We start from the raw sequence: 12,853 nt of genomic DNA on the forward strand, positions 1-12,853 counted from the left end.
TTGCTTGACTGCCACTAGTGCAGACTCCAAAGCACTCTTTACTAGGTATGTGATCAGTTACAAGGGAGTGACAAAAAGCACAGAGCTTAGAAGACAATGGCTATAAGGGCAGAGCTTTTAAATCAAGACACAAGCACTTCCAAACCCAGATTAATAATACTCTGCAAGAGCAATTTTAAGACCTGTATAGAACAAGTAAAATAAAGCTAATTCATAGAACTACTGGCTTCATACACCTAACGGCTAAAAGCCACCAAATTACCGTAAATCAAACAGCTCTTGTGTTAGTAATAAACACAAGAACTAGCAAAATAAAGTTTAAATATTGAAAGTTTCATAAAAGTTGTTATTCATGATCATGTTAACGTGGACCTTCTATCTGACCTATCTAATGACCACTCACTTGAACATGTAAAAATGCCACGCTAAGAACTTGGTATTATTAAAGCAGTGCCTGAGAAACAAAACCGCTTTTCACTATTCTTGTAATTCATTAGTACAAGCCATTCTACTGTTCTTCCAATGCCATAATCCTTCAATTTATTTGTATTATTTGGTTAGGTAAGTTCTACATACTTGTGAGATTCTTGTAACACAGCTTAGTCATTAAGTGACGCTACGAAACCCAGTAGCACGGGACTCCTGCAGCTGTAATCAAGCTGCCAATGCACAGTATCACTCACCCCATATTGGCAAGTCGTCAATATACATCTGGTACCAATAGTGATTTTTGATAGCATACACAAATGCATCTCTTCTTCCTTTGTCCAAGTCAATTTCACAGTAAGTAGTCTGCATTACATCGTCTGCAAAAAAAAATTAAAGCACAGTTAATGATTTATTAATGAGCTGGCTCAAAGCAGAGGCAAACAATGCAAAGGGAGGAACAGATGCTGCTGGAGTCTTCAACCCCTCCTGGCTATCCTCAAGTAGATAACAGAAAAGGACATTTAAAAAGGAACCATTAAAGCAATTACATGATTGTTTTTGTAATTCTACCCTTCCACATGCAGAAGCTTCCCACAGACTGGATAAGGCAAGGCTACTTCACCTACACAGAATTAAGATTGATTTGCTGATGGCTTTACCTGAACAGACCAGAAGTCTTTTCATTTAAAGAGAGGTATGAAATTAACAAGTACCTACAAGTGTGTACAATGTACACTCTCCGAATACCATTCATAAAAACTAAAACTTTTTAAAGTTCACAGCAATTGAAAAGAAAAAAACAACAAAACACCAAACAAAAAGCCACCAAACAATGCAATCAGGATTCAGGTAGGAAAAAAAGGCACAAGACAAAAATGGGAGTAACACAAAGAGTGCATAGGAAACTACATTTGGAAATAAAATAGATCCACCTCATTCATAAGTAATTCAGTTAGCAGTTCTTCCATATCCTAATTTCCTTCCCTAATGTTTCAAGTGAAAAAAAAAGTACAAAAGGACTCATATTTACAAGAACTGAGGCAGCTATATTTAAACACAAACACCCAGTTGCTGCTTAGTAAATGTTTTCATACTGCAAATAATGAAACAAAGTGAGCATAAATAATTCCAGCTTTCCCCCCCACACACACTTCTTTTTGTCATCACTGGAATAGAGGAGACATTTCTAGTATGTAATTTCTGCCCCAAGTACAGCACTAATCATACCAAAATTCAGCTTACTTTCCTCTATACTAACTGTAATAAAATAAAACGAAAACCAGATCAGCTGCACAGAAAAAGCACTGGCAAGAGACATGTTTCCAACACAAAACATTTTGTTTTGATAAATTGTCATTATCAGGCAAATAAAGATGCACAGTACATCTGGTCAAGCAAAACCAGACAACAAGAGTCCTGCACAGCTGCAGCGATTTCCTATAGACCTAGAGAAAACAGTGCTCCTGGCTATTCTGGAATAGATGCATCTCCTTCTCCTATTTCTTATCAAAACTTTCATAATTTCTATTTTGGTTTCTTCCAAGACCATACAAGCTCACTTGGAGCTTTACTTACCCACTGGAGAGGAAACACTAATTTTTCAGTCTGACTTATTCGGCAATAAAACAAGTGTCACAAGATGACTTTTGGACCATGGATTACCTTTTCAGGATGGACTTGTGCAGGTACATTCAGAAGAGGGAAGCAATTAAAGCTAGCACCACGGCTGAAACACAGACTTGGAAATCCAGGCTTGCTTGCATCTATGCCTCTACTGAGCTTGATGCTATACTTTTTTGGACTAGATTCCCCAAAAATGCCTCTGCTTGGCACTTTTTCCACTTTAACAGATTTTTTTGAGTCATCTTGACATTAATTATAAGGGAAAAGAAATCAAAATCCTTATCTTCTGGATTTGTTGCTAAGTAGGGCTTATTTTTTTCCAAAATACTTGTCTCTCTATTGTCACTCTCCTGGAGTTCCATACTATACTCAAATAAAGGATAACACCTTTCTAATGTTGATTTTTTAAAAAAAACACTCACAAAGGATTGCTCAACACACAGGTGAAGTGGAAATACATTGCCTAGAGCTGGGTCTGGAGAAGCGCTATGGGGACCGGTCTGGCTTTAGATGGCTCTCTCCGGACTGGCTCACCCCCGCTCCCCCAGCAGTACCAGCACAACTGAGGCACAGACGACACAGGGATGGGAGCAACTGCTACTGGTGAAATAAAACTCACATGAACTGCAAGTGCTCCTTTTCCTATTTTATAGCCTGAATACAGAAGCCTTTGTTTGCAGTTATTAACCAAGACAAATTTGGTATTCGATTGCAATCTAAGACGAAATTACTCCACAGGCTGACTACTGGAATTCGGCATGTTTTTGTGTTTTAACTGACTGAAATGAACCATTGTCCATCTAATACTCTACACTGCAAACAGTGGCTTTTATTGCCGCCAAACAAACAAACAAAAAGTAAACCAAAATATTCTGAAATATCACTTGGAGTGGAATGACTGCACTGACATCTCAGACAGCTGCAGATAGCAGCACGCCACCAAAAAAAAAAAAAAAAAAGCCATCTTTTTATGGATCTCACTCCTGGCATTCGAAATACCAGAAGACATCACAAAGGTATCACAATTACTGTGGATCACCTATGTTACCCATTACTCCAGTGCACACACACAAAACCCCCATCAGAATAATCAGAAACAAACTCATTCAACTCTTGCAAAATACAGGCGTGACCCTACATACAGTGTGTATGATTTCACCCTCAGCTATACTACACAGCACGGCTCCTCTCACCTCCCCCTCATACAAATGAATGAAGGCAGAAGGAATGAAGACAAGTACTTTTCTCTCCAGCCCCTGAGAACACTGAAGCTGTCCTTTAGTTACAGGACAGGATTAGATGCTTAAGGTTAAATCCACTGTTTTAAATAATTAAATGAAAGTACCTTAGAACAGGATTCAGTGGCTGGGGAAGCCAAAGTGTACTTCATCACAGCATTAACATATTTAAAGTTCTGTGTAGGTTAGACAGTTCCTAGCCAAGGAATGAGTGTGGTTACATCGAGTGTGAAGGCAGAGTTATGTTTTCCATTGTGTCCAAAGCTGGGACGTCAAAAAAGGTAGTGTGCTATATAATCCAGCTTCAGTAATGTCAGTAGCTCATTCAGCAAATTTTAAACGAGCACAAAAGCAAGACTCACTACAAAAGCAGGTGTGCTTACACCAGATTTCAATTTTCCTATGAACAGTGAGATCAACTGGGTTTTATTCAAACATAAGCCATAGAAAACTCATCGTATCTGACCACCTCCTAGTACAACACTGAGCATCATCCTGAACGGCCGTCACATTTTCCAAAGGTGTTACAGAAGAATGTGTGGTCATTTAACAATATTTCTAACTATGCACAAAATTCAAGTATGTCAATAAATCCTTCACCCTTTAAATTAATCTTCTCTAATTGATACCGTATGGCAATGTTGCAATTTAATTTTCTAATAGAAGTAGCTATGATCCCATTGTTTAATACATTTAATAAATCACTGGGTCTCAGGTGTAATCTAAAGGATGTCAATTCAAATGCTTGAATAAAGAACTTGGCATATTACATAAAAAGCATTATTATTCTAGATTTATCTTGACAAGAGAATAAAGCCAACTAAAATTTTACAGTTATATTACAATCTAAGCATATGTTAACAAGTCATTACAGCCTTCACAAATGTATTTATACGGGTTTGATACCTGTAATACAAGAACAGCACTGCTCATATTTGTAATGGTAGGGAAAATCATCTTATCTGTATGGGCATAGGTACCCTTTCACATTACACGTTTTTAAATACAAAAAGAAACACTACTTCATGGATTCTTGAATATACTGTCGATTTTCCCCTCCAGTCACTACTATGAGCATTCAAGTGCAAACAAGAATTCAACTGCAAACTCTCAGCAGAACACAATTCTGCAGAGCCATTTATTCTATTTCAAAAATACAGGCAAGGTCCACTGATTCATCTGACAGTTTTACTTACACAGTCGATGGTACCTCAGTTACTGACAGCTACAGCCTCGATAATTCTACTACGATGAACAACATGCAGTTTCACACTTACCTGCTACTGCTGTCAAGCCAAACTATGTTCAAAAGGGTACTATTTTTTATTGCAGAAGCTACTTTATTACAACAATTCTAATTCCCCTTTACTTATTCCAGAGGCCAAAAATCTTCTAAGTATAAAATTCAAATCTAATTTCATTTTGTGAACTCTTATGACACTCATTTAAAGAGGAAAAATATCTGTAATTGTTAGTCTTGCCATAATCTCAAACACAGGAGGAAAAACACAATTACCTGTTAACTCAGATCTGATTCATATATTAATGAATAAAATCTCTACAAGTCTTTCAGACATTCACGTCAACATTTTGAAATGCAGGTCCCTATAGTTAGGTATTTAAATGCACAATCATCTACATGATTACTGAAAGGTACTTCAGCAGTTATTTGTTATTTCAGCTGTAGATGTTAGATACTTATCACTCCTTGAAGCTGTATCTTTTCCTTAAGAACACAGGGACCTATTGGTACCAAAAAATAAGCTACTATTTGTAAAGAAAAAAACCCATACAACAAACCACCCACAAGTCACCAACAACTGTTTCAATTTCATTGGAACAATTTCTGAACCACTGGTGCAGAGGTGGCTGCATAGATCAATAACAAGATGAAATTTATCCATTACAAAAAAAAAAAATTCAATTTCACTGATACAATCCAGTTACAGTTGTTTTAAAAAAGTAAATACCATTTCAACCTAGAACAAGATCTACCATTAAAGAGACACCAAAAACTGAGCTAACATTGTATTTCAACAACCAAACTTAAAAAGAATTCTTTACACAAATGCTAACTTTCAAGGGCTGGTCTATGAAATTTAAATTTTCCTACACACACTAGATATAAATGGTACTGGGTTTATAACAGCCTTTAAGTCTGTAAAAATTAATTGTTGATAGCAATCCTCTTTTTTTTTTTCTTTTTAAACTTTAAAAACCTGTAGATCAGGGAGATTTGGATTTCAACAAGTTTTACATATTTTTATACTAAGTACTAATAACTACTGATACAAATAATGCATATCCTTGCTACTCTAAAATTTAGAAAAAAGACATTTTAGTACTTTTAATAACAGATTAAAAATAGTACAATAAAGTTTACTCCCATTCAGATTTCATTTCATTAGTATTTTCACAAATACTAAAGCACCTCTTGACAGAGAAACTGCTGGATGACAGCTAACAAAGAGATTACTGTCTTCATCTTTCATCCAGAGGACACAGATTGTAAGGGGAAAAGCTAGAAATGCACATGAACAGCTTCCCAGCTCATGTACACATATTTAGTCATCAACCAGCTACCATGTACCATCTGCTTTGTAGAAAACATCTGACCTGCAGCCACTTTGTTTAAGAGTTAAATTTACCTGCAGTGAATTCAGAGACAGATTAGCACAGAGTTCTGGTGTGTTAATAAACACAACAAAAACAAAACCAAACCAAAAAACAAAGGCCATGGATGAAGAGGAATTCCCCACCTGCTGGAAAATGTACAATACATCAATCCTTTACATTTACAAGCCATAAACACCTGATTCTTTCTGAAATATCTACAGTTTTGTACCCATTCAAAGTCTGCTTGAACAGCATCATGCCCAGTCTGTCTGGAAGAATATACTCCATCATGGCCACTACATACCTAGCTGGTAAAGCCACCAGTGGTGCAAAAAGGCACCTGAAAAAACACTAGTATGAGTGGAAGACCAGACCTTAAACCCTGAAGAAACTGCACTCTATTTTTTTTTTTTTTACAATAAATACTACTTTATAAACATCTAAAGCTTTCTGTGTCAAACATCAGCACAATCAGTTGCAACCAAGAATCTGAAACTTTTAATCTGAAAACAAAGTAAGACTTAAGGAAAACAGCTTTACCTGTCATACAGAACTACAGAAGACAACAGATAAACTACCACGGCAGGGACATAACCAATACCAAAACAATCACCAGGAACAAATGCTACAGCACTTTTCCACCATTTGGAAGATGTGTTAGCCCAGGACAACTTTGTCTCCCTGCAGTTCTGAATTCCAGAATACTTTGTAAAGATGGGGCAATTAAAGGAAGTAAAAATTACACATTAATTGTCTGTAAAAATAAATATCAGATTCTGACAATAGGAGATTTACTCAGCCTTCACAGACATGACAAATTGCTGCCAGTTGCCTTCTGTTCTTCCCATTTTGTGAGCATATTCTATGAGGTTTGACAGGAAAACAATTTCTCCCATTCTAAATAAAATTTTCAGCAGGCTACAAGTGAGGAAAGATTCAACTCCAAATTCCTCTAATGCAGGGATGTTAATCCATATGTTAAGTTACAAATTTATGAAGAATTTATGGTTTTAACAAACTTTTAGTCTTTTATTCCACTCATCCTACTTTTAACAAAAACATCATTAAGTCTTATTTTGCAGATGTCCGGTTTTGGATAAAACTTTTGTAATTCACAAAAACTAAGTCCCATCTGATTCAGACAAGAAAGATTATGCTCAAGTTCTCCATCCAGTTAAGCACTGGTGATGCAACAAAGCATGGCCCCCTAAGGGAAAAAATACATACATACAGAAACCTGAATTTGATTAAAAATATAGATGTTAAATTCAATACAGATAAAAAAGAAACTGTTATTGTTTGAAGCTCTAACTACCAGTTAGAACATGTGAAAGGTCATTGGGTAACAATGAACACACACACACACACACACACACACAGAGAAATTATGCAATAGAAAACAGTCTATAACACCAAAAATTGTATTTGCAGAAGTAGTTAACTTTAATCTCTGGAACAGGAAAGAGGGAGAGGGCAGGAAACAACAGGAAAAGAGACCATCTCCATCCTGACCATGGCATTAGATGAGTTAAAGCAAATAATATCTGTCAAATGTATTTTAAACTATAGACAGTAACCAGAAGGATGCAATAATTAACTTTGTGTTAAGGTAGAACTTTAAGATGTTGAGCCTTGCTACTCCTTTCGAACTGCAGACAGGCTGCAAGTATTCAAAGTTGAAAGAAAAAATGTACATCTTCATGATTTATAATTCCAGAATATTAATTCCAGTAAATACAATTTTAATCATTCATACACAGAAAGCTTAGTTTTACTTCATAAAATGTAATCAGTTACTCCAGAAGCATGTGTCTGCTGCAAGCACCTTCCTTAAAAGGCACACAGATGAAAACTGTACTGTAAACTGGAAAGGTAGTAGACAACCTTGCAGGGCATTTCAAGCAACAATACAAAATACTCACCTGCTAGCAGTGGCAAACTTTCAGTTCTTCTAGTTAAAAAAGAAAAAAAAAAAAACCCCAAAACCAGGAGCTAAGGCTTTGTGAGTTTTACGTGACTAAGTAAACTTTCAATTGCTTACCTTTAAATTTGATGTCAAGACCACTAAATTCCAATTCAACTCCTTGAAGTGCTTCTCCTAGGGTTTCATGGTAATGGCTGATGCTTTTTTTTGATCCCACACAGAAAGGAAGAGAGAAGTATTTGTATGTTTCCTGGCGATTGTGGTAGGGTCCTACTGTATTCATCCATAAAACAACTTCCTCTTTATCTTGGTACTGAAAGATAAAGATATTGAGCTAGATGAAATGACCAGTAGAATAAAAATATTCAAGAAACTCTCTCATTCATATTAACTAGCAAGGCAGGACTGTTCAACCTCAGGCAACATTTTGAAGACACTTTAAAGACAGGCGACAATTTAAAGACAGTTCAGTATTTTCATCTTCTGGGTGGCAGTGATTCTAGGACAAGACTTTCATCCCTTCCCACATAATAAAGTTTAGCTAATCCTAAGAGTTTCTTAGAGCTGAAGTATCAGCTCTAAGTTTCTTATTGCTGAAGTATCAGAAGAGGGGGATTCACATGAAATTAATAAGAGAAGCTGAAGCTGCAGACAGCTGAAGTGAAAAAAGCAGAAGTCTCAAAAATAAGATTTTACAAATTTTGTGGAAACACGCATCAGTTAAAAGCAAAACTCTATTTATCTCCACTGAGAGAAACGAAGTATCAGACTAATATCTTCTTAAACAAGACTTTAGCAAAGAAATCAGACAATCTACCCGTGGCGACAGGTATACTGTGTTTTCCTAAAATGCAGTTCCTTTTCATTTTTGTAATGGCATAAATTCCATTCAGAATTCCCAGGTGAGCACAGTGCCTCACAGGACATGCTAAAATTAAACTGTGCCATACCTACAGTAGCCAAGACACAAAAAAGTCAGACAGAAGGATTGCATTTTGATGCATTTCCAACATTCTCACAGAAAAAAACAGAACAGCAAGGAGTCTGGTGGCTGCCATGAAATTCCTTCTGGAACATCCACCCTCCACTTTCCACTGCTACAGTTAGCCAGAAATATTCACTCCTTGGCTAGGAGCCAGTAATTTTTTTCAAGCCCTTATAACAAAAAAGTCCTTAAAGCCATTCACCTCCCTGCATTCAAGTAACACACGAATTCAGGAGGACTGATCTGAATTTGTTACTTAAACTACATCTGAATGCAAGACAACTCCTTCACCTACTATGATTTCAACAGGTTAGGAGGGGCAGTGACCTAACTTTGAAGGCAGAAAAAAACCCCTACTTGTAACTGTACATGTCTGCAAACACAATCACCATACAGACCTGACTGGCCTGGGTTTTTTAAGTACAGAAGAAATAAAGTACTATTTTAAGACCAACACACAAACTCGGAACACATCGGAGAGGAAAAGTGTTAATTAGCCATAACTATTTCCCAGAGCACAGCTGAAACACTCAATATGGTTCTGCACCTCCCTTTTTAGCAAATGAACAAAGGTTCTTCATTTATTCTGAATAATCACAGTCATACCAACAGGTTAACTCACAAATAATAAGCTACATGTGGAATGCAATAAATTCTTCAGATTAAGTGTTTAAAAGTTAAACTCAATGATTTAAACAAACATGCTTCTGGAAATAATTTAATCCCTTCATGCTAACACACCATCTCGATTACAAGCCTCATCTTTTTTGTTTGCAAAGATGCACAAGGGTCATTCTAGCCTGTTATGTGAGCAATTTCCAACTAGAAACTTTAAATATCTCACCAAATTAATTCTGAGCTGCAGCAGAGACAAAACACCAGTTCCACAAACCTGCCCGTTGGCAGAGCACACCAGAACATTTCTGAGAGGTAACAAGTGTCAATGAAGGAGCAAGGAGTAAGCAATGCAGCCAGAGAAAGTAGACAGTCCTCCTCCCTATGAGCAACCAGAAAGGTAATACCAGTACAGCACAGTTGTCCAACCTCAAAAACGTTGGGAAAGAAGAAAGAGAAATCACAGTTCCAGCCCCCTCAGCAGCAGCCAGTGGAATCTGCACTATGATACTGCCTCTAGCTCTTGCCAACGTAGCAAGGGACAAGTTGGTCCATATCTTCTTCTAGTCTGTTGTGCCTAGCACATCTTCTGTTCCTTCCTCGAACAGCTGCAGAACATATTTTCAGCCCTTTCTCAAAATGGTCTTAACTTGTGAAGAGCCCACTTTAGCATTACTCCTTGTAATGCAACAGCTCACATGGGAACCAAGCTATGTCTCTGCTCAGCCTTCAGCAATAGAATATGACGACACCCTTAGGTCTGTGAATTCATCTTTGGCAATGCATGAGTAAAGAAAGCAGTGACCACAGCTTTACTTAGTTTCTGTTTCCTGACGTGCTTCATACCAACTTGGGACCTCTGCACTTTTGGAAACATCAGATGGAACCATATCACTTTCAAGTGACAGAAACAAACTTCTTAAGAACAAACTATTCAAAATATCATTAGATTTTCTAATAATGTAACTACACTGTAATTACAACATGTGCAATTTGATCTCTGCTTGTCTCTTGTCCACATGATGTGCTTGGCCCTCCTTCAGGGCCAGAAGTTTTTCCCACAATGACTCCAACATGCCACCAGTGTGCTATGGACAGAAAAGGGACCGGACCAAACCAAACACAAGCAAAGAATTCAGTCTACATTTACTCCTCTCTCACAACCATCCCAGAACAGTACAAGAGAAATCTGTTCAGGACTGCTACATAAATCAACAGTACACCTTAGACATCTCAGGCTACTCACTCACAATCCGCTAGTCACAACAAGTTGCAGTCCATCAGGTTCCCCCAGCACCCTCCCAAAATTAAGAAAGCTGTAGTAAGAAACTTAAGCAACTTCAACCTGAATTTAGGGGTGGGGGTGGTGTCTAGTAGGACATCACATGTATTTTATTTTCCCTACATTTGTTGGGGTTTGCTCATTCTCAGTTATAAAGATAAGCTTCCACATTTAAATGTTTCCCTGTCACAACATACCTCACCCTTATAATGTAACCCTACTGGTAGGTAAATCTGGCGGCAAGAACTCAGCGCTATCGAAGAGTCCAAGTGTGTGATGGTTTGGGTTTTTCATCACTGCCTTTAACATATCAAAGTATCTGCAAGAAATAACTGTGTCAGTACGCATGAAAACAATTCTTACTTAGGCAAGACAGAGAACTAGAGTGTGTTGCAGGACTGTTCTGTCACCTCTGTATGAGGACTTCTAGGTTCAGAGGTGCCTAACATACAGCAAAGATTCCAGCAAAAATGTGACCCTACAAGAGACAGAAAATAAGTTGCTAAAGAAAGCACTGGTTCCAAGGGAGCTACAGCACTCAGGTATGCTGTATTTTAGTCAGCACATTCATTGTCAGTCTTGTAGTTTCAACTACTATCCTGCTCCTTTGTATCTTCATTCAGCATATGTGGAGTCTCCTGAAAACTGTGGGAAACCTCGAACCACTGAAAACGTGAAGTTTTGGCTCCATGGCACCATCTTTTATTCTCAGCAGGTAGAACACGCTGAAGAAACCATTCTCATTTCATCAGGAACTGATCAGTCTTAGCCACATTAGGCAATATGGCAGAAGAACCCTCAATTCTAATTTTTACTTTTCTGATGAGCATCTGTAACTGTTACCTCTGAAGGCAACAGAGCAAATAAAACTCCTCTTGCCTTGTGTTAACCTTAGCAGGCGAGTCAGCAATAACTCATAGTCAAAACTAACACAGAGTAAGACAGGATGTGAAGAGTCCAGTGATCTCTTGCAAAAATTGCTATACAGCAATATAAAAGTTGCATAACCAACTGTAAGCGTCAGTTTCCTTATCTTCTGCTTCATGATCAGCAAGCAAAATACTTTGACTTACTGAGATTCTGCTAGATGCTAGAAAACATAAAAAGTACTAAGCACTCCCTATCAAAATCTCCATATCAATACACATATACAGAGCAAACAAAAGAGGAATTCATCTGCAACGTGCAAGATTATCCACATCACACATCCAACGACTTAAATCTCCAAGAATAGCTGTCACCATAACAGATCTAAATAAAAACCTCTTGCTCTTGTTCCACATATGATAGAGTCCTGAGTCACTATTTGACCCAGTGCTGCTGTAGGACTTTTAGAAAAGAAACAAACATATTCCTGTACCAGCTGTAACTACTGAGGCTTGCAAGAGAGGCAAGTAGTAATGAAATAACGCCACACAGTAAAATAATTTGAAGTAAAATTAATGATCTACAGAGTAGACTCCAGATAATCTGAGTGACAGAAATCTAATATCTAGAGTTATACTTATGCATCAATGCAATTCTATCTTCATCCCTTATGAAAACAAGTGCCAAACTTCTTCCTAACATGAAGGATTTATTTTGCTGTACTGAAGTACTGCTACTTCAGAAACACTTTTTTGTTCATCACTCTCTTTCCTGACTTGTTTGCACAGAATTAGATGGTAGAAAGGCAGCTTTTCACATGCCAGAAGATGGGCACCCATGTCCTATTAAGAACACTGTAATTGCCAAGGCAATAAAGGTCAACAAATGAGATGCTGCAGTCTCTATCTGGGTGCACGTCAGCAAACTCTTCTGGGTTTGGTTCATATGAAAGGACAAAATACTGCATATAACTCAGAGATCCTAATTAACAACCATGGTAAAGGTGACAGAATTGACAGAGTTCATTACTTCCAAATAAGAGATAAGACTACAAAACACAATTTTAAATACCTTTTACTTACTGTCATTTATGACAAATGCAATATTCACTCTGTAAGCATAGAACATTTGCCTCTGCATCTTTTTTAATATCAGCTCAGCAATTTCAGGCCCTATATGAAGTATATAACCATCTATTTCAACTCTGCAAACCACAGCAGCAGCCTGAAAAAGTCTCAGCAGCAACACATACTACCAGCCATACACTGGTACAG

General features: G+C 37.4%; 1 protein-coding gene across 1 annotated transcript in view; it reads right to left on the reverse strand.

The window, feature by feature from the left end:
• Positions 1-12,853, reverse strand: part of TM9SF3 (transmembrane 9 superfamily member 3) — a gene marked incomplete at its 5' end in the record, with an annotated part of 45,231 nt that overhangs the window by 27,507 nt on the left and 4,871 nt on the right. The window contains 2 exons of the mRNA XM_084264314.1: positions 684-806; positions 7,948-8,143. Coding sequence (XP_084120440.1) covers positions 684-806; positions 7,948-8,143 — 319 coding nt within the window. The remainder of the gene's footprint in view (positions 1-683; positions 807-7,947; positions 8,144-12,853) is intronic.

The sequence above is a fragment of the Gallinula chloropus genome (genome assembly GCF_964237585.1).
Source record: "Gallinula chloropus genome assembly, chromosome: 5".
Classification (NCBI taxonomy): domain Eukaryota; kingdom Metazoa; phylum Chordata; class Aves; order Gruiformes; family Rallidae; genus Gallinula; species Gallinula chloropus.